The sequence below is a fragment of the Ischnura elegans genome, chromosome X (genome assembly GCF_921293095.1).
Source record: "Ischnura elegans chromosome X, ioIscEleg1.1, whole genome shotgun sequence".
In the NCBI taxonomy this organism is placed as follows: Eukaryota; Metazoa; Arthropoda; class Insecta; order Odonata; family Coenagrionidae; genus Ischnura; species Ischnura elegans.
The window spans coordinates 102,871,599-102,899,160 of record NC_060259.1 but is presented as its reverse complement, the minus strand read 5'-3'; the positions used below and the strand labels follow the sequence as shown (position 1 = coordinate 102,899,160).

Genomic DNA, 27,562 nt, shown 5'->3' with positions numbered 1-27,562 from the left:
TAGACAAGAAGATAATGCGTGTGTTAGTATTGATTTGGGCTTTTAGGGCGTGTTTGCGTAACGTAAGGCTAGGCAAATATATGCGTGCGTTAATTTTAGTCTTTTGAACCAAGGTTTTGTATCCAAATTAATCCATTGCAGCGTACGGGAATGGGACTTTCACTTGGTTTAAGTGCAAAGATAAGTATAAGGTATGTTGTCGTGGAGTGTATGCGAGGCTTAGGGGATTTTTAGTGCAAGCGATATATTTATTTTTGCATGTGCCTACTAATCCTATCTCTCTCCAGGTTTGAAGACCAGAAGACAACAACAGAAGAGGATTAAGACGAGAAGATAATGCGTGTGTTAGCTTTGACTTTGGCTGTTTGGGCCGAAAAATTTGCGTAACGTAAGGCTAGGCGATTATTTGCGTGCGTTAATTTTTATGTAAAATCATGAAACCTGAAATAATACAAAAAATATGAAACAAGGATAACTAAAGAGAGACTGCTTCAGACAGAACTGGTTGAGGCACTTCAAATTATACATTTTCCAATGCATGCAAAATTCTAAATTTTGTGGTAATTGGAATTAATTGTTTCCTGATATAAGTTAACAAGTGCAATACGTTCTGGCAAATGAACTACTGCAAGGGCGCAGCCAGGAATTAAGGCTGGGGAGGGGGTTTAGGTGCAACTAATACCGGGGTGTGTGTTGGTATGAAATACCCTCCAGGATAAGCGGTAGGTACGAGATTATTAAATTGCGGAATTTATAAGATAAACGGTTAAAAATGGTGAGTTTTACGGCTTTCTGAGGGATATTTTATTAATCCTTTCACGATTGTATATTTTACGTTATCTTAAATTTTCTGTAGGGGAATTTCGACGTAGAATGTGTCACATTTATTTTAACATTGAAATGTAAAAATAAAAAAATCTTCTGCAGCAATACCTTTCTACTTGCACTGTACGCCGTGTTACTGCATTTCTTGGGCGCAGGAAGCAGACACGGACTGCGCGGCACGGTAAAAACATCAATTAATTTTTTTGTGTCATGTACGGTCGTAGTTGATTTCTTTTGATGGACAAAAGGTTTGATCTAGATATCCGAGAGCAACTCGGTGTCTTTCTTTTCATATTACTTCATATGGGTAAAAATAATGCTGAAGTCAGCATCCGCCATTTTGCAACGTAGCGGCTATAAATAAAAAAGACAGTAATGTGATCAGGTTATAAAAAATGGAATAAATGTGCTTCTAATATTTTATAGATTTTATTCAATTCATTATCTTTGAAAGACTGACTTTCCAACATCCGTCAGGCACGGTATTCCCCTTGGCAAACAAACAGCTACGCCGTAAAGGCTGTGCGTTCTACTGTGCCGTTCGAAAAATTGATCTTAATTTCGGCGTCGCAGATCATCTCTACGTATCATACTACAGCCTATGCTGTGTATCTGCTGTAAATATGTGGTGGTAACTCGGTGATCCTTTTTTATATTCTTGCCTGAACACAACAATTCGACGAAAATGAGGGCCCGCCATTCAGAAAATTGACAATGACCTACCGTATAATAATATAGCGCATGCTTGTAACTATTAAATTAATAAAAATGGTGTGCTGTAAGTTTTAACTGGCTGGATTTAGAAAAAAATCAACGTGTGCAATTTTTGCGAAATTTATTCAATTTTGAGGCCATATATTTTATGTTTAGAGAAACTGCTTCTGTGGTTTATTCCAGCTTATATCAATTTCAGTCCACTAAGTGCCACCGCGATGTGAGGCCAACGAGACGCCATTAGGAAAGGTTTCAGAAAGAAAGGTTTTCGGATGGAAGAATCTACGTCATTTTGGCGACGTGGTCTACCAATAATGAAACCGTGCTTTGCTGTGCCAACATTGTTATTCTTCTTGACGCCGTACGCTATTCAGTCAGTTGGCTGCTCAATCATCGCCCTCTTGTCCGTTGAATTAGGTCCCAGGTATCTCTGATTGCTGTCCAGTCTTTGATGTTTTCTGCCCATGAACATTTTCTTTGAGGCCTGCTCTTCGAAGAACCTCAGAGTTCGAAACTCTCTTGATCCATGAACTTTGGAGAAGCCGTCTCATGAACCAGTTTCAATTGCTTCCAGACGGCTCACAGTGCGCGAAAATCGGAAAAGCCGGAAAAATTACAAAATGGCTTTCTTTGAGTTATAAACATATGTACTTCATTTGACATTGGTCCTACCCGTTACTGAGATACAGAGGCTCAATCGTGATCAAATTTCCTTAAAAACGCCCGTCTTCAATTTTCTCTGAAAATCTTCCAAAGTAAGCAGATGGCGAATTTATTGGTGGATTCTTGCGGAATAAAAAAAAACAATCTTAAAGAATATCGTCGATAAATTCTTACCATGCAATTACAAAATGGTGGATACTATTTTTCGACAATGTTTTACATTTATGTAGAGTTTCAAATGGGTTTTCGGCAAATTCACGCAAAGTAACTCATATGAGAGTATTCTTTGAAGATTTCCTGAGTTTTTTATGCAGTTATCTTTGAAATAAGTTTGCGATCGCGCGGCAGGGTTCGTCTCCGCGCGTCCGGAGTTGGATTAGCCGCGACGCGGTAAGGTTATTGAAGCTTTATGGGTTTTTACGTTCATCATTCACCGTTTTTGTGTTTCGCTTCAAGATACCGATTCTAAAATAGTCTATGGTGAAAACAGTGGAGGATTTTGCCGAGGTAAGTGCACGTTTCATCATTGGCGCCGACTCCATGGGGCTTGAGGGGGCCCGAGCCCCCTCAAAAATTCGTTATGGGTGTGAGGAAAAAATGTGTCAGGCTTGTCGATTTCCCCCGGAGTGTCCAGATATCGAGATTCGAGTTATCATGGTTCTAATGTTGATCATATGACTCTTCTAAAATGCTTAAAAAACTTAAAACTCACTACTTATAAAATTTTCCCGAGCATGATCCCCGGTTTGGGCCCCCCAAAATATTTTTTGTAAGTCGGGATCTCTGCGTTTCATTGTAGTTCATTTCGTTTTCTTTGGATGCAATCGAAAACCATGCTTGTATTAAAAGCGTTCAAACCTCGAAAAAGTGAGTTGTTTCCCTGGGACTCATACAAAAAGACCTACCAGAAAGACACCAGCTGTGACTCTTACACCTTCTTTATTCTCCGATCCCTGACCGCCAGGATTCTACTGCGAACATGGTCGTTTTATGACACCGCGGAGCGGAGCCTTTGACGTCTTAACGGGATATTTCCACGGGAACTTCTAGCTTTTTTTAATGTGCATCATACCCTCAGTTCTACTTTGACTGTGGTGAAGGAAAGTTAAGTTCTCTTGAGTGCACAGAATTTGTGAAAGTGATTTGAATTAGTTTGTGGAGCGTAGTAATTTCAAACTTCCACGTGCCTGTAAGTACGAATTTGAATAAATTCCTGGACATCTTTTTAAAAATAGTTATTTTAATTTATATTACCAATTTTAACTTAAAAATTTCTTATCATTCCTTTCTAAACTTAAAATAATTTGAAACTTAATTTGCCACATGCCACTGTTAAATTCCAATCGATACGAGATATGCAATATGCATTCAAAATTCGCATGTGGCAGTGCAGAGTACACAAATCAAAGGTATATTTATCGATATCAGGTGTACGATATTTTACATAACCTAAGTTATTCATATCTGCCGCTCTTGCTCCGCAGATTTAGCACCTCATGCTTCCGCTGTCGGTCAGTGTGTTGCAAACCTAAAACATTAGTTTTTCTTAATTTCGTGGAGTTTTCTGGCTGCGGCGTTTTCTTAATCGCCCAAGTCAGGAAGGGTATTACGTAGCACCCCCAACAACACACATTTGGATATACATATGTATTTATATTGTATTTTTCATGGGTACATACATATGTATTTTTGTTATGTATTACATCTGAAATACATATGTATTATTGAATGTATTTCCTTTGTATTCATACATATGTAAAAGTGGTACATGTTACACGATAAATACATTTGTAATTTTGTGTATTTTGGGAATTTGAATACTTATGTAAATGTGGTCAAAAATACACAAAAAATACAAATGTAAACATCGTGTAACACGTACCACTTTTACATATGTATGAATACAGAGGAAATACATATGTAAATGTGGTCAAAACTACACAAAATATACATTATGTATATTTCCTGTAATTTTTGAGAGGTGGATTTTTGTGGCGTCTTGTGAAATGTTCATAAACATTTTTTCCAGAAATAATATGTTCACTGCAAACGCCAGATTTTCTCATTTTAATGATCATTCATCCATTCGAATTTATACTCAGAATGCTTAAAAATATATCATATACTGGTCGATGTGAGCAAGGGTAGTATGGCGGCCATATTTATGTTAATTTGTAAATGCACGTGAAATACAGATGTATTACATATGTAAAATTCAGTTTCCATCCGCGAAATATACACATGGAAAAATGGTTCACAATACATGAAAAATACAAAAAATAGTTCTTGCACAGAGCAAAAGTAAAAGCGAAGTTTAATTTTTTAAACAATATTTGAATATAACTGCTTAAACAAAAAAATTAAATTCTCAATTCTGCGCCTCCACTGTCGCAATAGCTAGGGAAGTGAGTGGGAGTGATACAGTTATAATCTCGTTAACAGTGCTCGGCATTTCGTTCGAGACTACGAGAACGTGCTGTAGGAGGAACTCCGGCTACTGATGTATAGTTAATTTTATATTTGTTTGTATTATTATACGCATTGGAAGAATTGACATATTGTTTTAATCCTCGTTAAGGGGACTGGATACCACGCCAGAAAAGTGCCGTTGCAGCAAGCTACCATTTAGGTCGCTAGGGGGCCATTTTTGCATGTAACGAGGAACTGTTTCCACTAAAAAACATAGGATATATGTAGCCTTGGTTTGTATGTCTTCACAGTTGCACACGTAAAAACCTATTAGGAGAAAAAAATTGTAAACTTCCCAAAAAAATCGCCTTTTTCTCGTGAGAATTACTCCGCTCCAAATTGAGACTCAGAGATGATCAAACATTTGAGTCAAGGCTGCGTCTTTCATAATTTCAAATATATATACCGGTAGAGCGTGCATGCAACCAGATTCGCGTTATGTTCTTGAGCGTGATGGATGTTTTGGCCTTTCTACGGCTCGACGTCTATCACAGCGCTGGCGGGGACCTGGCGCTGTCGTCTTCCAGAGAAGGATCCCCCCACCTCCACTTCCCCTCTTTTTGGCGGTCTCTCTCCTTCCCCTCTCTCTCCCCCACTACCAATCCCTTGCCTTCCTTCCCCTCACACTGCTCCACTACGTCGGGCGTCATATTCGGAGAAAAAAAATATTTTGTTTCGGGAGGCTGGAGAGTTCAAGCGTGCTACGAGAGCAAGATACACCTGTGTTTTTCGACGGGTCAGTGTCGAGATTGATTGTGGACAGCAGATTATGGAAAAACCAACTCCTTACCTGAAGTGGAGATATCGTAAGTGTTATCAGCCGAAGAAGAGGAAATATCACCCTCCAAAACCTAAGGAAGCAGGTAATTTCACAATGAAATTCAATTCATTTTGCGTTTAAAAAATGACACTCTTGTATTAATAGTGTACCAATTATTTAAGCTTCAAGAAAAATAACGAGAATAAAAATTCCCTCCTTTGCTTGAAGCCTTATTACACATTTATTTTGTAGCTGTTGAAACCGGAAGCGTTCATTCCGAAGAATCATCGCCATTGGGTTCCGGAACAGGTGTAGTGGAAAGGTAAATATTGCTGCAAAATAATTACATTAAATCTTATACCTACGATTTAGTTGATAATAGTTCAGAAATATTCAATGGAGCGCTAATTGCTAATTATAATTAACGTGTAAATTACATCACCGTCAGCAAATTCGTTTTCTCAAAATTCGTTTTTTCCCCTTAGGCCATCATCACCTCAGCCTTGATGCAGCAATTGGCATGGTGGAGAAATGGACCCTAAGGAACAGGATGAATATCGACGAGCTGAGCAATCAGACGTAGACGATTTCCTTCTCAGAGTTGAGGATCATTTGGAAAAAACGGATAGGTAATTGCAATAAGACTGGTGGATTTGTTGATTCGGTTAGGTTGAATTACTCGGAACATAATTTTGAAAACGCAAACTCACAGAATTGAAAAACGCATTTTAATGTAGTTCACCGTCTCCTATTTTGTACGCCCCTAGTTTAATATATAATGTCACCAACAATCCTGTAGAGTCATACAACTCTTACGTAGCTAATGTGCATAAAATATTTGTTCATTAGAAGCTATATGCATTCATTTTCTTTCAATACTTTAGTTGGAAGTTAATTTTAAAACTTGAATATTTAATATATTTTTATCATGAAATCATTCACGATCAAACAACATCGCTCTCAAGTAATGAAATCCTCTTTATTACAGGTGATGGTGATAGTAGCATAATGCAAAGGCTGTCTAGGGAAATGCCATACGGGCAGCACTTACCAGTGCAAAAAGTAGAATGCGTCAACCACCTACTTAGAAATTACAGCAGTAGACTGCAAGATATTGCACGACGGCCAAGAAATTCAAAAGGGGTAGTGCCATAGCCACCTAGAATGGCTATGGTAGTGTCCGTTGGGTACAGGAGAACAATAAACAATAACTTGCAAAGATTGAGGGTAGCTGTGAGTGGGGCAATCTCCTTCAGAGCGAAAATGGCTGGGTCGGAAAGGGTCAAACTCCTACAGAAGGACATAGAGCAAGGATCGAATCATGTTTTTGGTGACCATAATAAATGTGACAAATATTATTGCAAAGGGCCCAAAGAAGGAGAGGAAAACTTGGTCCCTCATTTCATTAGTTGCGGCATATGGGAGGATATCATCTATGCCAACAGTCTATTATCTCGTCACTCCGCTAGTTTGATATATAACGTGACAAACAATCTTGTGGTGTCCTACAACTCTTATGTAGCTAAGTACGTAGGAGGGAAAAGGTTAAATTTATGTTTAAGGGGGGCCTATGAAACTAGGTGTGCCATTGCATCGGTAGCCTTCAATGTGAAAGATGATGTACATGGCATAATTCATAAAGGACTGACGAGCAAGAGCCCAGGAGAATGCCCAAAAAAATTCTGTTTCCTCCAAAAGGAATAGGGAGTACATAAGAAAGCGACGACTGGAATTCTCTGAAACTTCAAAAAAGAAACGTCTGCGAATTGAGGGACCAGGCAAACATTATGGGCTTGTTCCTGATGTACAAAGTGACATCGCATTGGCCAGCCAAGATTCCATGAATAATTTCCTATCATCACTAGAAATGGATAAAACCTCAAGGGAAAAGTTGGAGAGGGAAACACGAGAGCAAATGCTCAATGCGACGTGGCAGGCGGAAATGTGGAAAAGGTTGACGGCCTCTTTCTTTGGCCGTATTTGCAATTTAAGGCCCACAACATCTAGGGAGAAAGTGGCAGACGATATTTTGTTTCCTTCCTTCAGAGGAAACAAGGCTACAGATTGGGGAAATGCTAACGAAAAATCTGCCATCAGGGAATATGATTCTTCAATCAAATATAAAGTTTAACCCGCTGGTCTCTTTGTTGATGACAAATTACCTTCTTTGGCTGCTAGTCCTGATGGGGTGATATCTGATGGTGAAGGCTTGGTTGAAATCAAGTGCCCCTATAATTGTAGGTATATTACTCCTGAGGAAGGAGTTAAAAATAAAAGAGCTACCTTCATGGAAGTGAAAGAAGGAAAATATAAGTTACGCAGGAGAAACAGATATTTTTATCAAGTACAGGGACAGCTGGAAATATGGGATAAACAATATTGCGATTTTATTGTGTGGTCTCCTCATGGGATTATAATTGACAGAATTGACAGAAAGCAGTTTTGGGCCACAGCAATGGTGGATAAATTAAAAGAGTTTTACCTGAACTTTATGTTGCCTAGAATATGCCAGAATACACCTGGTTACAATAAATAATTGTACCGGAGTTGATGTTTTTTAATCAATACTTTCCCTCAACTTTTTACCCTTCATTTCTCTTTGCACACCGGCCTCCTGGAGACTAAATATGGTAATATTTTATCCCTGTATATCGCGGTGCGGCCAACAGCAGCCTTCTGCCCCGGCCACTGGTTTTTCCTGGATTATTGCATATATATTATGGCATGGCTGAGTAAGACGCATTTTTCTTTTCTCGACCAATTTTATAAATTAATTATTATTGTAACAAATTTAAGTGCGACTTCCATTAGTGCTTACAATATGCTATACATACAGCGAAATAAATAATAGCTTTCAGCCGCGCGAACCGCATTGTTTATCGAGTCACGCGCGCATCAAAAGTTTCCGGCTTCAACCTTAAGGCCGTTTTACACGAGGCACGGAATTGCGCAGGTTAGAGCTGCATTAATTTCTAAAATGGCGCGGAATTGCGCGAATGCATGAACGAAATTAAAACAGTGGCTATTTTGCCGTCTCGCATCCACGCATTCTCGCATGTGTTCTAGCAATTCACCGCTTTACACGACGCAATTTTGATTGCGCCTTCGCACGTACGTCAGATTGCGCAATTCCGTGTACCGTGTAAAACGGCCTTTAGATATGGGATTCTTACAGGGTAATGAGATCGCAATACATGAAGTTACTAATTCCACCTCTGAATACCCTTCACCAATTGTGAACCGAGTCGAAATTTTTCGTGCTGCGGCGCGACATTAATTTTCTCCGGGCATTTTCAAACGAGTAAGATAAAAAAATGAGGATATCATGACACCTCAGCTTCAGTGCCGATTACAGCGCTACAGACTTCAAAGTTTAGAAAAAAATTAATTTTGCATGATCCCAGGGGAGTTGAGATTCAATAACTTTGTATGAATTTTTATAAATGTAATCATAAACACGTATATGTATCATATGAATTAGACCACTTGTAAAAATTTTCGAATTTTAAGACATACTTTCACCTTTCATACTTGGAGTTGAAGCTTTCGAAATAGAGGTAATTTAGGATTCCTCCCAGCTGTACTAAAAATTATGCTGTCGTTGCCATCATAGGAAAAAATTATCATTGAAGTGCGCAATAAAACGGAGTATTGAAGTAATATAAACGTGGATTTTGTGAAGGATTGCAACAACAAACGGTAGAGAGAAAAATGAAACTGCATTTAACGAAAGTGATATACGATTTCTCGCGTTCTCGTTTCGATTAATTATATTGTGCAATATTGGTTACCGGCGTAGAATAAGTCAAGTCATACGGTCTATTTTATTTTTATATTATAAATTATAAACTGCAATCTTATTTACGATGCATTCATTGAGGTACAGGATGAATAGAAATGGGACACCGTGAAGAAAGCGAGCGGAATTCAATGCGGGAACTATCCAGAGAAAAAGAGACCGACCGAAGGGCTGATCAACTAAAGTAACACAAAAAACACAAAAAGAGTTTTTGGGCCTCAAGAGTTTTTTTTACGACACAAACAACTCCTTGGGGTCTGCATAGGTTATCCGAGATCCCGACCGCTAGCGGACCGAAATCTGACACCGCAGAAGGGGAGTTCAGTCCCTCTCCCCAACCATGAATTTTTCTTCGCTCTCGAGTCCCCCTTCCACCCAGTCAACTTCCCCTCCAATTCAAACGCAGCGGTCGCTTTCGGAACTAAATGCCAGCGACCGTTGCAGCGGAGTTCTCCCGAAGTATCCTATCCCCTTAACCGGTGCGTGAGGATTGTGTGCTCAACCCGAAGCTATGTTTTGCTGGAAATCTGCTTCAATCCCGCACGTTATTGCGATTCGTGCAAGCCAACTCCAACAGTTTCCTGTCACTGGATAATTAAGGTAAGGTATGAATTATCTTTTATTGTGGGTGAAATGATTGATATCACTGTAAACCATGCAATTAGTTCTCCAGTGTTTCCCGAGAGTATTTTTAAGAGCAGAAAAATTAATTAAGAGCAGAAAAAATTGTTTTAAGGAATGTTTTCGTTCACGTGTGAGTTGTTTTATCGCTGTTTATTACCACAACCCACGGTATTGTAGTTCTTGCATTCCTAGTTATCCTAGGCTTAGTCATAACATCTTTTACCGTAGACTTATCAGCGTAGCCTTGTCACTAATAGATTCCCCGAAGTTCCGAACCGTTTTGCCCACTACTTCTAATTATTTAAGGAACAAGAAAGTATTGGTCGTGTAGCATCGGTTCTCTGAAAGCAAAATGTAATATTTCTTTCATCTTGAAATGCAGTCAATCAAGGTGCATGTCGTCATTATTATTAGCACAAGATAAATACTTAACTTTCATGCGAACGTTTGTCATTATATGTAAGATAAAGGTGCGTATAGGGGCCAAATTAATTAATTATAATTTTATTTTCATGCTCTTTCGCGCATACCCAGCAGGCGACGATGTAAATAGCTTGGCCTGGACAAGAGGAGAATGGATTACGAAAAAAAACGACGACGCAAAGCCAGAAGACCAAGTGGAATTGTTAATACTGAGGTAAGGTTTTAGGGAAAAATTATTTTTATCCATAATGGAGAGGTTTCTTAAAGTTAAGCCTGAAATTATCGGTTATATGAAATTTATTGTTTTTAAAATTTGATATCACAAGTTTATCTTTTTCTGTGTGAATGATCCGCTACTAAATCATGGTACTAATATCGTAGTATCATGTACTAAATAAGCTTACCAATGGATGCACTTTTTCCTTGTTAATTTATTTAAAAGTAGTCATATGATCTTTTCTCATATTTCTCATTCTTAAGAGAAAGGCTATTAATTTTGTAAAATGAAAGCAAATCCCCAAAATATCTGATTTCTCAAAGGACAAGGTCAAATCTGTGCTAGCTGGGACCTCGACATAATTGGTAAATGAAAAATTTTATAACTTATGTCTGGAATCTAGCAGAGAAGCCAAACTTTCATTTGCATTCAGAATACAGAATTAGTACTAAAATTACAGACTTCACATAATGCTGACTGCCTATATGAATTGAAAAAAAAATTGAAAGGCCTTGAGCTCCTACTCAGATCTTACAAAAAGATATATTTTTGCATCACTTTTAAACTTGACTTCTTCTTTTCCCCTTTCAGGAAGTGGCTGATGGTGCAGAGTTGGTTTCCTGAATTCAGGTTTCATCTTGTGCAATGGGTTACAACGTTTGTTCCGTGTTAATATTTTTTCTATTTTCCTACTCAAACCATTGTTTGTACTTGATTTATCTTTGTGCCATTTTTTTATCTAAGTTTCACCTCCTGTTTGCTGGTCCTTAATGCTTGTTAGCAATGTTCATGGCCACACTTGTTCTTGGAGTGAATTATTTTATTTTTCTCTTTGAATAAATGTTTTATTATCTGTATGTTCTGGTTTCCTTATATTTATTCATCCATTTGATCCATATTGATATTAAGTGGATGTGGGTCAGAAAATCAATATGTATAATTCATGTACGAGGGCCTGCAGATACGTATGTATTTTACATGTAAGGGTATTCAGATTTCCAATTTGTAATACGCACGTATACATACATCCTGAAGGACTTTTGAGCCACTTTTACGTGAAATATGCAGACGTAATACGATTGTATTCCATCTTATACATATGTATATTTCATGTATGGGTATTCAGATTTCCAATTTGTATTACGCATGTATACATACATCCATAGGGACTTTTGAACCACTTTTACGTGAAATATACTGATGTAATACGATCGTATTCCATCTTATACATATGTATTTGGTCATGTATGTTTTGTGCAATATTGATGCAATACAGATGTAATACAAATGCCGTGTTATCTGGGACTGTATCTCTTTTATTCTGAGAGTCAATGGAGTGGATCAATATATTATTTGGCTGCCGGAATATTGTCTTAGTTCAAACACATATCGTGCCACATAGAATTTCATTTATTTGTCACAATCAAGTCATGAATTAATCACTGACCAAAGGTATTTTCTGTAATTGCTGAAACTTTTTCCAGTTTCATTCCGCTTAATATTCAGGCTGTCATTCTGGTTCAGTGGCCTGCTTGTACGCATTCATTTTTTCGCGATGTTGATCCTGGTTCCAAATGTAAGCCTTGCTCTATTATTACGGTGTACTATTTTCTGGAGGTCGTCCAAGCTTGGGGAAATGTTCGTTTCTTTGGAATAGGAATGAATTTCGATTACAGCCTGCCTGTTGAGATCTCACCACAGCTGTAGATACGATTATACAATATTGTCAAAAATCTCAGATTGATTCACTTGATGATCTGTGCAGGTAAATTTCCTTCTCCAACTGCTTTACCATTCTCGGCATTCTTCAGAGCATACATTTCGGAGATTAGAATGTTTTTCCATGACCGCCACAAATGATTGACTCACAATCATAATACCACGCTGATGTTGCTCGCACTATTTTTCTTAAAAAACTCTAAACAATACTAGCGTATGAGTATTCCCCATAAAGAAAAGGACAACACTTCCCGGGTGGCATTGCGGTCTCAAAGCCTGCCATTTTACTCAATGTCCCTAAATATCTCACTACTTCTTTCAATTAAAAATTATATTTATCTTGAAAGCAAGTCAAGGTAATCCGATTGCTCATCTGAAAAATAAAAGGCAAAAATTAACTTCTCACAAAAAACTGTCTTATCGGTCGTCTTTGCCAGGTAAAAATTCAAATATTTCTTCTTATTTTCTATTTACAGGATGGGAATAAGCTGTGGTATTCAAAATGCAGGCACCATTTTTATCCCGAATAAACTTAAACTTCGGGAGTAACTATACTATTTCGCTTTTAACATTAAAAAATGACTGAAAATCCTTCGCCGCCGACGCGGGTCAACGCGAGCATGGATGATAACCACGATGCTAACGTACTTATTTACGTATTTTTTACAAGACTATATGGAGAAGAAATATTGGAGTATTATGTGCGAAATGTTCCGAAATTTTTATTTGTACTATTTGCGCTGTGTATATATTAGTTTAGCAAACGACTCAGATGTTCCTCCCTCTTCCTCGCAAGTTGGCTTACTCGCCAGAGAACCCCTAAATTCTTTTCCGCTTTCTTCGATGGTGGAATTGGGTTGGGGGTTTACGGGGACGGGGGTTTACTTCCTATGCAATCGTGCTTGGGACTCCTGGCGATGGTTAGAGTAGTCAAGTTGCGCCATTGGTGCAATCCAATTAAGTCAAATGGGTCCCCAGCGGACATGGAACGCGTAAGCAGTACGCGAAGGTCGACTTCGGAGAATAACGGTGACGGCTGCGCCGGGTATGTGGACCGATTTTTGAAAGTGACTGTACAATAAAATTTGATATAAATGGATGATATGCATTTCTGTAATTGAAAACAAAACGATTTATATCAGTTGCAATGTCTCTTCACTGGAAAGCATCGCATCTCAGAGGAAAATAGGTCACTGGAGCAGGGGGATATCTTAACTTCGTCTGGGGCAGTTTTTGGAGACTGGCTTTGGGCTAGTTAAGAGGGGAAGGGTTTGAGTAACAATCAGGATATTTTATCAGATACTAACTGTAGCATTGCATCGATAAAAAAGCTGTAATCAGGGGCGGTCTGGCCAGGGGCCGTATTCTGTAACTCCAAACCGATCGGTGCGGCACCGATTCGTCGGGTGCGACGTCACACCGACTCCCGGTAAGAAGTCGTGCGATTCTGTACGAACCCGATCGGTGCGGCACCGACGTGAGGGCGAGAGATCGTCGGTAGCCGTACCGACAGCAAAAAGGTGTCGGTACGGCCACCGACTAGTGGGTTTCATCAACTCCCCGATGCGCATTGAACGTTTTATTTTGTTTTTATCTCATCACCGAGTAATTAATGAGGTTTGCTGCAATGTTATCTTTTTCTGCCCCTTCGAATAGGCCACTATAATTCACTGTGTCAACATCTATATTGATTATCTTGACATAAATATAAGATATTGGTTAATAAACATGAGGTTTGCCACTATATAATGACTTTCTCTCATTTATGTTACCACTTTCACTCGCTTGTAATAGGATTTATTTCACTCTATCATCATTTATTTGCTCCTTTGACATAAAAAAGATATTTTTGATTAAATATGAGTTTTGCCGCAATGTTATCACTTTATCTCACTCTGAATAGGCAACTATATTATTTCACTCAATCATCATTTGGCGTTTCTCTCGGCATAGAAATAAGATCTTTTTATTTAAGTATGAAGTTTGCCACAACGGTATCTGTTTCTTTCATTTGTAACAGGCAACTTTATTTCATTTTATCGTCAGCCATTGATTCCCTTGGCGATAAAAGAAGATATTTGTTAATAAGTATGAGGTTTACCGCAATATTATCATTTTCTCTCACTTGGAATGCGCAACTTAAACATATGTATTTCACCCAATCACAATTTCTTTACTTCCTCGTCATTACACTTCTTTTAATTACACCCAGTTCCATATTTTTATAACAATTTCCTAACTTGTTCCTCTAATATGACATTTACATTTGCTTTTGAATCCTACGTTCACGTTCCATGGTATGTTATTTTCGTCTGCTACGGTGCCAATGGCATAACCTTCCGTTGATAACATTTAGACGGAACTTACTTAATGACAACTATATTACCAAATCATGAATAAATAGCAATATACGGAACCAATATTTAAAAAAAGAAACTACGATCTCAAGGATAGTTTCAATAATTCATTCCAGCAACAACAATCTCCATCACATACAAACTTTATTGTGATGTTGTAATATTGTTTCCTTCGATTCTGTAGGTACAGCATTACTACCACACATTATATAAGCATTGTTAACAACTTATCCAATATCGTTTATCTTAATCTAGCAATAAGTCGTAATTTCCGCAAATAAAAAGATCGAGAATGACGACAACAAACTGTGCCAATGAGTCTTCACTTGTTTTTACCCTTCTTTCATTGGTGGAGACACGTTAGATGACTTCTAACTTCGGATATATTCGGATTTTCCCTGTTTGAGAAGGAGGGGGAACCGTACCGACTGGTTTGATACCGACGACCCCGACGACCATACTGAATCGCTGAATTAGCCGTCGTCCGGCCGTCGTCGGTACGGAATGATGTGCCGTCGGTGGGCTGGGAAGGGAAACCGACCGGTGCGGTACCGACGAAATACAGAATACGGCCCCAGGTCGGCTGGTCGGCAATCGCTGAAAGCCCCGAGATTAGGGGGCCCCCACAACAGTCGCGTCTATCGTGAAGCATACGTGGAAGGCGTAATTAAAATACTCATTCCATGAACCATAGCTTTTTGCAATTAGAAAATTCTGCGTTTCCATTAGTTGCTTTATTAACAACATACTCAGTTTAAAAGGATTATATAAAAAATAAGTAAAATAAACGTGTCAGAAGATTAAAGAGAACCTGATGCTTTTTTGTTATCCGAAAAGTTTATTTTAGAGATCTTTTAGAGTTCAATGCATTTTCAAAGAAAATTACGCTAAATTGATACTATAACCGTAAATAATTATTAAATTTCATAAGCTGTGATATTACCACTGTTCATCGTATTTTTTCTTACGTAATTGCTATTTTTTACTAACTTTGAACCAGTTTTTTTAAGAGCAAGAATAGCGTCAAAATCTATTATCGGGAATGCAATTTCCTTAAATTTTCCGGGGGAGAATTCCCGCATTTCCCGGTAAGGAGGGCCCATCATGAGCTCCATTCGAGGGCCCCAAATCACCCCAAACCGCCCCTGGCTGTAAAGGCCTGTTTTTCACGGTACATTAACCCGTACGAGTTAATGCCTAAATATATGAACGCGAAAATGCACCAAGTAACCACCCAACTTGTGCGAATGCATGTACAGAAAATAAAACCTGTTCTAATTTTGTTCATGCATTCGTACATGTTCCGTTCTGGTCCACTGAATTCATTCATACAAACGGACATGACCTAACTCGAACGTGTTTATGTATCATGTAAACAGGCCTTAATAGAGGGTAAATGTCGAATACAAGAGTAATAATGCCTTTGAATTGGCGGAATTTAGGGGGGGGGGCACTCTCCAGGCACTTAAAATATTGACAAGATTTTAATACGGTTACCATTACGTTTGTTTTGTTTTTTCTGTATCACACAAAAGTCTATCACAAAGCCTCAATCATTTCAGCCTTGAGCTCAAGTCAAGAAGACTGATTTGGTGGTCATTGGTTATTCTCTAGTCAGCACTTGAAAAAAATCATCGCCAAATTCAAAAAAGTGGGAAAGGGGAACTGTGGCTATTATGTACGTAACTTATTAATGTTTCCGTATTAAATAAATAGAATATTTCGTACAGTAATTGTTGTATGTTGTTTTTAATCTCAAATATGAGAAGACCGTTCAACTGTCAGCAGTGGCGTCGACTCCATGGGGCCTGAGGGGGCCCGAGCCCCCTCAAAGGTTCGTTTGGGGGGGCCGAGCCCCCTCAATAATTCAAGAAATAATTAAGTTATATTATGCTTTGTGAAATCACAAAAATATATTGTTAATTTTTATTTCCTATGTTTGACGATAGTTACCTTTTAAAATAAATTCAACAATGTGTTAAAACAAATAAAAGGTTAAGCAGGTTTACTGAATCAAGTGGTGTGAATCATGATAGTTTCGGTGCTGCGGCACACTTTGAATTTAACCTCTTCCCGGGGCAAGACCTCCGATATGCCCCCCCCCAATATTTTTTATAAGTCGGCGCCCCTGACTGTCAGACCCTTGCCCCCCCCAGAAAAATCCTGGATCCACAAAGCTTCGTGTCTTTCCATACGCAGTTAATATTTTTGCAATAATATTACCCACCTATCAACCCACAAATATGATGAGTGTATTTGAAATTACTAGGGAAACGTCTGAGAGGTAAATGAATATTTCTTGTATGACAAAGCATTTGAACTGATGCTGAATTGATATGTGGTTAAATTGTTAAAGTTGTGATGAGCAGCGCGTGTATGCTACCTTTGAAGGGTAGGGTATTTCATGCTACGGAGAGGAACTTTGCCGCCGCTGTTCATTCGGATAGTAAAAATAAAATTATGACTTGCTTCAGAGAATTATATTCCACCTCAATCCAGAGACGCATTTATGATCTGGCCCATGGCAGAATCTAGAATTAAGGCCGTTCAAGGGAGGGCAGAAACCACGTATCGCGGCGAGTCGCGTATTTGTCTCGAGGGTCTCGTAGGCTAGGACCGCTTGGCCGCATCGCCCCAACCATGAAAATTGCGAAGGGGGCGATATTTTGGATGGAGGGGTGCATTTTGTGGAGGTGTACTCATTCTGTATCTAGCAAAGTTTTCTTGAAGGGTAAGACACTCAAAGCCCCCTCCGCTGACTACAGCGCTTGAGGGAACTAGCCTACTCCCTAACACTGAGGACTACACAAAAAATCTCATTGCACGATGGCTTAAATAGACTTTCCACGGTATGCGCTCACTCCCAACACTCTCGGCGCGAAGATATGCTATGCCAGTCCAGGCCGATTTCCCGTGACTCATGTCTGTTTACCGTGTTTACTGGAGTTGGAAGCGTTGCCTAGCAACGGAATTGACAGGAACGGGGGCGTTCGTCGCGACCGGTCGCGACGTAGTTTAGTGTGGTTTGGTAGTATCGGAGCACGCGGTGGGCAAGGTAGTAGTTGTTGGTCGGAGAGATTTGGAGGGGATCGTGTGTTATGGGGGATTCTGGTGGCCTCCGTATGTGTTTCCGGAGTTAGTGAAAGAAAACCATGCAATTTCCAAAGCCCAAAGAAGTCTCACCATTACATAACGATCCTGAATTATAACTTTTCGTCGAGAGATTCGGAATTTATAAGCTATGGAAAGTACGTCATACTTATCGTGACAAAATTATTTGTTTTGGCGATGGTAATTTCCACAGATAAATGTTAACCCCTGTCGGGCATATGGCGATTTGAGTGGAAGAAGCAATATGTCTGTATTCAGCTCGTACGAATGGTGGTCGATTCAGTGCTCGGAGAAATTCAAGGAAAGGATCGAGTCTGATGAGGTATATTATACATATAACACAGTACCTATTAGGCTTAAGGCTATTAATTTTCTTCGATTGTGTAGCATGCAATGGCAAAATTTACTTACAATTAGAAGAGTACGTGCACGCCTTATCACCCATGTGTAATGTGGATTTATATTTTTGGCGTAGTAGCCTCAAAACGTCTCGATAGAGAAGAATGGTCGCATGATTTAGAGAAGTACTTAGGCAGTTCATTGTCATCAAGCAGAGACCTGTTAACTTAATTCCTAGTACTACTTTACTGCAACCTCAAGGTGCTCATAGGTTTTCCTGCCACTGAAGGAAAGATCACTTTAAGATTAGTTAGTTGAAATTAGAATTAATTCAAATTATTCAATAGCAGTGATTATCTGAAAACGTCAATTGACTTAACTCTGTTGTAGTGGTGTTCTTGATCTTAATTCCACTTTTAGAACTCTCTGTTAATATTTATGTGTATTCCATATTCCATGACAATTGTCGTTTGACTTAATTTTGTCTTCTCATGATCATCAACATATCCTTGCCGGGTGTCGCGGAAGACTGGAAGTGTTACTGTGTAAAAACAATCTCTTAATCTAAACATTGGAATATGCTACAATAATTTACCCTCTAGCAACAAACAAGCTTGACGTTTTCAATATAAACTTAATTGAGAAGCATTGTCGTAGGTGACATTTATGAAGGACTTAGAGGTAATACATGACTCTGAGCTAAGTTTTCATCAATATTTCAAGTAGCCAATTCTTATGAAATACTTGCTCTTATTTTTAGGAACTGCAGGGACTTCATAAATCCTGAATCATTAAAGGTATTATTAATCTCACATGTCAAATCTATTTATGAGTGTAGCTATGTGCTTTGGTCACCATGCTACAAGCAACATATACATTTGATCTGGAGAGTATGCAATGGACATTTGTTCAAAACCTTGCTTTCAAATTCAATCTAGATTAATATCCTTACAGTTATCATGTTACACTATGTATGCTTAATCTTCCATTCTTTCAAAAATGATTAATAACATCGTACTTCTGCATACATCATGGAAAAACTGCAGTCATTCCCTTGAGTTCCTCAACCAGATAAACATCATTGTAGTCCTAACTTATCATACTGGACATTTTAGAAATGTTTTACCTTTGAAATTAAAAACCATGAGCAGAAGTATTCCACTCACTAGATCAGTCATATGTTAATAGATGACAATGGAGTGAATTTTATTAACGTCTTCTCTTTCTCTTAAAAGATTTTTTTAGAAAATTCCTGAGGAATAGTAAAAATTTCTTGCATAAATTGTTGTTCTGTAATTACTATATATTCTCGCTAGCAACTGGGTTTTTGTCTTTGATATAATCTTCAGTATTATTATTATTATTAAATACCTTTGTATTTATTGTACGTGGATGATCTTGTAGTCACAGTTTAATGTGTTTATTTTCAGATATTTTAATTTTACAACAATTGGCATATTGCATAACTTGTACATGTGTTATTTTATCTACCTAATTATCTATTAATTGTTTTATTTCACTTTACTAAATTAAATTATCGAATAATAATTTTTATAAGTGTATGCTTTTGTATCTTGTATAAGCATTTGTAAAAGGGTTTAACCATTCAATAAGTAAATACCCAGCATGTCAGGGTTTGAATTTTTTGTTGTGATTGTCTCAAGAGGTCCGTGGTATTAGTTTTACTGAAAGACACTCCAAACGAACTTGTTTGACGCGTTTTATTAATTGGACATGACATCTTACACAAGTCTGGTCATTTTTAACAAAACAAAATGAAAAGTGCTTGCCGCTACCAGTACCACCGCCAACATAATTTTTTTTTCATTACGCATTTGGTAGTATTTCAACAATGTCAAATCCAGGATAGGGATATGCAGTGTTTGAGATCTTGAAGTTGACTATTCACACATACCTCCCCTTGTCATTATTTTGCTAGGTATTATCTCCCCCCCCCCCCCCCCCCCCTATCTCTCCTGATGGCAGAGGGAAAGCCAAAAGACAGTATAAGTTCCCAGTGGGATGATTTTTCACTCTGGGAAGAACCTAGGTGTTCCTCTGACATTCTGAGGCAATGGATCAGTGTGTAGATGCATATTTAAGAAGAGAAGGAAAATCTAAGTTTGACAAGAAATGCTGAGAGAATCTAAGATGACAGAGAATGGCTGATACATACATACATATATGTTAATAATCATTTGTATATGTCTGTGCAACACCACTACCAATTACTATTTCTCGAACTGCCAAATATGAAATGTACTTCATTGGTTATTCTACTTATACTATTGCTTATACTAAAGACTTAAGGACGAGTTGGTTCTTAAATGTTTTTTGTTCTTGGTACCAGTCCGGTTCTCCCCCATAGGTGGTTCTCAGGTCTCGATACTCGGTTCCAAGGATGAACTCTTATTATCTGAATTAATGGCAAATTCAAATGAACAACCACAAGAAGTGAATGAAAATAATTTCACTAAAGATGTAAATTAGCAGGAAAGCTCTGTGAAAAAAAACTTAAGGTCGTCTCCATTATTTTATTTGCCAAGCAATAAAGTTTAAGTAACACATTGTTAAAGAATACATGATCGATCAATATGTCACATTACATCAGGCAGCCACTGGTTCTTTCTCCAAGTTTTGATTAAAAAATTCAACATTTTTACCCTATCTGGATCTAATATATTCTTTTTTTGGGCATAAATATTGCCATGAACAGGCGTTCACTGAAAATGATAGTGGTCGTAGTTGATTTTGAAGGGCCGCGCAGAATATGCTTGGAGCACAGTTTATTTACTGCATATCATCAGGATCATTTGGGGGAACTCCCTCAACTTCTGATAACATCATCCATTAATTTGTTGTAACTTGTGAGTCAGTTCAAAATATATTCTGTATTCTGCGATGTTGCTTAAATTGTTACTGAAATTGACAACTTATTCGCATGCTTCACTGTCACAGTTTTTAAAACCTCTACAATAAACTGCTCAACACGCCGGTACAGCGACATCATGGACAAACTGGACAGCCGTGAGTTAATGCAAAATTGTTATGTGGTATTGCATTCTGCAGGATAACCACACTTTTCGATGTTCATAGGTTTATCAACTTATGAACAAGCTCTCGGAACACATCTTACTCGTTTGTCGAAGCATTACTGTATGTGTACATAATTCAATCGTAAGACCACTTTCAGACGAAACAATTTTCTGCCGTCCGACATTCACGGCACGGCACACGGCGTTGCAGAGAATCATCTCTGGTCATGTCGTCTGAGAGCCACCTGAATTTCACGTGAATGGCTACCAACGATAAGGCATTTTATATGAAAGCGAACTCCATGTAGCATTGTCTGTATTTCACGGCGTAGACGGCGTATTGCCGGGGCAAATGGGTGCCGTGCCATCAACGGCGCGATTCGACTCATTTGAGGACGCCCATAGAGACCGATGGTTAGTTGAAAGAACGGTGCCGTGCAGTGGACGGCGGCAGGGAAAAAATCAGCTCGTTTGAAAGCGGCTTAAGCTGAAATGTTACAATGTTGGTGAGAGTGACAAACTGACGAACCCTTAAATGTGCGAAGTAGCGACCAACTCTCAAAAGATCAAAAAAACATGGAAGCCATGCAATCGGAAAGTAATATGTGCGTTTTTAAATCTTTTTTTTGCTTTTTGGCTTTGAATACGCTGCAAACTATTTTGGCTTTGGGCACTAAATTCGAATTCTCGCCACCGCACCGAGCTGGTTCCAAAGTACCGACTTTATGCGACTGGTTCTCGATTCCTGGTCCATAGCCAAGAACTGTCAGCACCGAGAGCTGGGTAATGGAAGCGACCCATCTCTATTATAGACACAATTACACTGTGAGGTTCATAAGTTATATCACGCCTTTATTTGATTATAACCATCCCAAAACTACCCATTCATCAATATTTATCTGATATATATACATACATGTTGGGCCAATAATGATTATTTCAGCAGAAATAATTATAAATAACTGTGTTAGCTTGCTGTTATTCTCTGGATTTTTCTTGACAGTGTCAGGTACTTTTACTTTCCCTGGGTCTTATATATTTAGTAATATAAATATTTATGTGCCCAATAGATGCTGTACGCATGATGCAATTACTTTTCAGTTCATGTGGTATCTCAGTAAGGTACATGCATGGCTGGCATGCATGAAGTTTGTGATTCACATGAATATTCTTGAAATTTTCTAACCATTTTCTGAAAGTTATGTTGCGGCAGCCTTTTTTAAAACCCATAATATGCTATGGAGGCAGGTAAGTTATTATGCTATTTAGTGTGCATGGAATGAGGTCATTTTGATGCAAGGGTAATTTTTGTACACTTCACATGAATGTCTCTGCATCTCCTTGTTTATGGAGAGAATCCTTTATTATATTGCCTTGTAGATATTGCTGCCACTGTTTAACATAGAATCTCAGACAACAGGAATGTAGTAGGTACTTATGCATGTATTCATGTCACAGGACCCCACTTTATTAATTTCTTATCATGTTCTTCACCATTGATGTTGGTATTTTGCACATGTCACTTCTCACTTCCTTGTCATACAGGAATGGTAGTCCATTTGCATTTGAGATTTTACCATTATAGTATGCTTTCCCATACCACAATATAGTTCAGATTGTCGCTGAAAAATATCTGGAGATGCAATGCTCACCTATAAATTACGCTTATGAATATTTTCACAGGGATCTAATGAGTCTATAGTGATCTAGTGGGTTGTTTAGTCTACATTGAGTGAGTCCACCCACAGGGCTTATCCATGTGGTATACCCTGGGAAATCATGTGGAGAGTGGTGGGTAGGAGAGTGGATGCTTTGATGCATTGGTTGGGCTAGTGAGAGCTTGGATTTTCAGTTACTTAATTTGGGGAAATGTATCGGAAAAGGATATCGATGTATGTTAAGTGAGCTGTATGGCTTCCCAATGTACTAGCTAATTCATTGAGGGTTGAGCAAATGTGTTCTGGGGCCAGGTCCTTGGTTTACCGCGTTTGCTTTTGCTAGCTGCAAAAATAACACAGCCAAAGGAGCTCCTTGTATTTATTTGTGGTGAAGTTTTTATTGGCTTATATTTATTTCATGGTTCCTGCCTTCATATCTTACATAGAATGCAATCTCTAAATGCTTGATTACGTCTTCTTTCCACGTGCAGCAATTCTGCCGTCAAGTAATTTCTATCATATGCCTCCAGTCATCATCACATTCCCCACTTCCAACTAGCAAAATTTCATGTATAAACTCTTCTCGGGATACCGCGCGGGTAAGATTATGTAAGAGCACTGACGTTTCGGGTTCCAACTCAATTTTGGGATCGTTTAACTAAAGAGGCTATTGAAATAAGACTTGAGAATAAAAATGTCAACTGAGACACCGGATATTTGATCAGCAGCTCTTGGAATAGAACTCTTAAAAGAATTATACTTGCCAGAGCTATGTCTATGCTGATCCATGGTCCTCCGTGACAACAATCGGAACTCGACCAATCCGGCCCCTCCTAATGCTGAGCTTCAACGGTTACTTCAAATTTTCTGTCAGTAGCCGTGAGAATGGGTAGCAAGTCGGTACCCGAAACGTCGGCGCTCTTACATAATCTTACCGATGCGGATCACCGAGAAGAGTTTATACATGTTGTTCGCCGGGAAAGTGTAAAGTCTTACATAGCAAAATTTCATTCTATGATAAACAGATTTTCAGTGGTAAAGGAATTGGCCCCCTAACTCCCTAGCAACACCCATCAAACCAACCTTAAGGTTGCTACATTCCAAGATTTTGAATTAAGGTCATGTTTTTGCTCATCCAGGAAGAAGGCGTTGATTTTCATGATGGAAGCCTACACGTCACTGACCTCATTCAGAGTGGAAGTCACATCATTGTTGTTGGCAATAATGCAGGAAAGCTATGGGCCTTTAAACCATCCTCATCCAGTTCACCTCAGGATCTTCTATTTGAGTGTAATTTTTCCCAACCTATTCTGGCTTTTGAAAGTGGTTACTTATTACCGTAAGTATCTCTTGGTCTAATACAAAAGGAATTATTAACTGCATAGTTATTGTAATGTCAATTAGAGGCAGCTAATTAATGGGTGTGTGTATAAATGTATGCTTCAATGTGGCTCCCATAATTTTACAATCGAACTCTGCTGAAGGAGAAGAAATGAATGAAATTATGTAGTTTCTCAAGAGTGATGGGGACCACACCAGAAAATGCTTTTTCAGGACTTGAGGAATGTAATCATCATGCTGGCATACTTACGGATGACAAGGTCTTGCTTTCATTATTCAAAAATTAAAACACGTGGTGTTAGTTCTAGTATTTTTTAGATCAGGTTGTGTAAACTATACTGGAGGAAAAATAGCAGTCTTACAAAAAATTGCCATTTTTGCTTGGGTATAACTGGGTTCTACATTGAGATACGAGAATGAATCTGAGTGTAGACCAAGGCTTCATCTTATATCTTTTTGTCAAAATGTCCTTGTAGCATATACTTACCTCAGAATCAGCTGAAAAAAGTTCCTCCTAATCTATGTTCAGGGCGTGGAAAGAACGGCTGGTTGTATGGCTGCATTGGTGATCTAGCACTGTTGTTGCCTCCCACATTCACTTGTGGTTCCTCTCTCTTTCCCTCCTCTCTCTCCCAACCTGCATGGCTAGCACCTCCTTATGTGGCACTACAACTTGGGTCATTGGGGAAAAAAAATTTTGTTGTGCATCAAGGGGCGTATTGAGGTGAGGAAAAGATCCCTACATTTTGGTGGACCATTCATTTGGTGTGACGTAGTGGTCCCAAATCGAAGAAAGCTGGTCAAAAGTCATTTTTTGACTTTGTGCGAGGAAGGTTTGAACATTAAATTTGGATTCTGAAGAATGAGGTCCTTTCTTTCAGATCACTTTCAGACGAAACAATTTTCTGCCGTCCGACGTTCATGGCACAGCACACGGGTTGCAGGGAGCCATCTCGTATGAAATCTGCCTGAATTTCACGCGAATGGCGGTCGGCGAATATTCGTATATTTGTTACTACTATGGCATGTACATAAATTTATCGGAGTAGTCTTAGTAAACATGGATCATGCATTGCAAAAATAGCAGTCACATAAAATCGGTCAATTATGGAGGTCACCTTCATGGAGGACAAACTCCAGTTAATATGTATCGCAAAATATATTTTTCACCACAATTATCCACATTATATACACATCATATTCGGACATAACTATGTTTTCGATTTTATGTATTTTTAAACTCCAAAGGTCTTTTTCTTGAATTTTAAAATTAAAAGTAGTAAGGATGAGTCAGTTCCTGAATTTTTTCGGTTCTCAATACTCAGTTCCAAAGATAAACTCTTATTATCTGAATTAATTGCAAATTCGAATGAACAATCACAAGAAGTGAATGAAAATAATTTCACTAAAGATGTAAATTAGCAGGAAAGCTCTGTAAAAAAAAACTTAAGGTCGTCTCCATAATTTTATTTGCCAAGTGAAAGTTTTAAATAACATGTTGTTAAAGAATGCATGATCTACCAAAATGTCACATTACATCAGGCAGCCACTGGTTCTTTCTCCAGATTTTAGTATCAAAAATTCAACATTTTTCCCCTATCTATTCTTTTTTGGCTGAAATATTGCCTGTAGTGCTGAACAGGCGTTAAATAATAACAGTAAGGGTCGATGTTGATTTTGAAGGGCTGCGCAAAATATGCTTGGAGCACAGTTTACATGCTGCATAAATCGTTAGTATAACAGCAGGATCAATAGTGAAACTCCCCCAACTTCTGGCGACATCATTCGTTAATTTGTTGTAACTTGTGTGTCGGTTCAAAATATATTCTGTATTCTGCGATGTAGCTTAAATTTTTGCTTTAGTTGACAACTTATTCGCATGCTTCACTGTCTCAGTTCTTACAACCTCAACAATAAACTGCTCAACACACCGGTACAGCGACACCATGGACAAACTGGGCAGCCGTGAGTTAAGGCAAAATTGTTATGTGGTATTGCATTCTGCAGGATAACCACACTTTTCGATGTTCATAGGTTTATCAACTTATGAACAAGCTCTCGGAACACATCTTACTCGTTTGTCGAAGCATTACTGTATGTGTACATAATTCAATCGTAAGACCACTTTCAGACGAAACAATTTTCTGCCGTCCGACATTCATGGCACAGCACACGGGTTGCGGAGAGCCATCTCATATGAAATCCGCCTGAATTTCACGTGAACGGCAGCCGGCGAAAATTCGTATTATCTGAAAGAGGCCTCAATGTAGCACTGTGTTTATTTCGTGCCATAGACATCGCATCGCCAGGCTGGATTGAAATGGGAGCCATGCCATCAACGGTGCGAATCTCCCTTACTCTGAGGTGCAAATCGACTCGTTTGACATAGAGAACTATGGTGAGTTGAAAGAATGGCGCAGTGCTGTGGAGGGCGATAGGCAAAAAATCAGCTCATTTGAAATCGGCCTAAGCGGAAATGTTACAATGTTGGTGAGAGCGACAAACTGACGAACCCTTAAATGCGCGAGTTAGCGAGCAACTCTCAAAAGAAAAAAACCTGGAAGCCATGCAATCGGAAAGTAATATATGCAATTATAAATCTTTTTTTTTTGCTTTTTGGCTTTGAATACGCTGCAAACAATTTTGGCCTTGGGTGCCAAATTCAAATCCTCGCCACTGCACCGAGCCAGTTCCAAAGTACCGACTTTATGCGACTGGTTCTCGATTCCGGTTCCATAGCCAAGAACCTTCAGTACTGGGAACTGGAACCAACCCATCTCTAAAATGTACAATATTGTTTAGAGCATAGCCTATTGTGGTGGTGTCTTATGATTGAATAAAAAGGGGATACATAGTATGTGCAACGCAGCATGAAGTAAGTTCTTGCTACTAATTGCTGCTCTGACCTTTAACCCTTGGGCTGAGGGAGTTCTTTATTTTAGCTGCCAGCCAGTGCAGAAGAGACCCTCTGTGCAGGAGCCACCCCTGCCATGAGGGTTGGTCTGGTAGATTGAAGCCCGTTAGCGATTCTTAGGCTGAGGGAAAGTGCACTGGTGTAAGATATCCATGTAGCAATAAAAATTTTGATCAAATACCGCAGTCACTGTGCAAAATATATAAAAACGTCCCCACTCTCTAAGGGTTAAATTGATTTTGTCATGATGATGCAACTTGCTAATGCAAGCTGTGGTGAAGTTGATACATGGTACATCTTGATGAAATCCAGTTATCGTGGGTATTATTTAATGTTTTTGCATCTGTAGCATCCTCTACCATGTGATTGCCTCTTTCCTCTTTGGTAATACATACGTTTTAATGCCCATGAATGCTTTCCAGTTGGGTTTGATTTGCACTTACTGATTTTCTCCTTAAAATAGTTTGAGAAACCCGGCAGAAGGAAATAATAGTGGAAGTACAGATTTGCTGGAAAATCTATAATATAATTCAATGCATTCGGAACAGAGGTACTTCTGGGAGACTGATTAGTCCTCCACCTCATGCGGCATAA

General features: G+C 38.7%; 1 protein-coding gene across 2 annotated transcripts in view; it reads left to right on the top strand.

Annotated features, from left to right (window-relative positions):
* Nucleotides 1-17,515: 17,515 nt before the first annotated feature.
* LOC124171493 (protein PTHB1) overlaps nt 17,516-27,562 on the top strand; it is a 75,402-nt gene continuing 65,355 nt past the window's right edge. The window contains exons 1-2 of one of the 2 annotated variants that reach the window (XM_046550670.1): nt 17,516-18,003; nt 23,853-24,052. In XM_046550670.1, coding sequence (XP_046406626.1) covers nt 17,926-18,003; nt 23,853-24,052 — 278 coding nt within the window. In that variant the 5' untranslated portion in view covers nt 17,516-17,925. The remainder of the gene's footprint in view (nt 18,004-23,852; nt 24,053-27,562) is intronic. The other variant, XM_046550671.1, reaches the window with a different exon arrangement.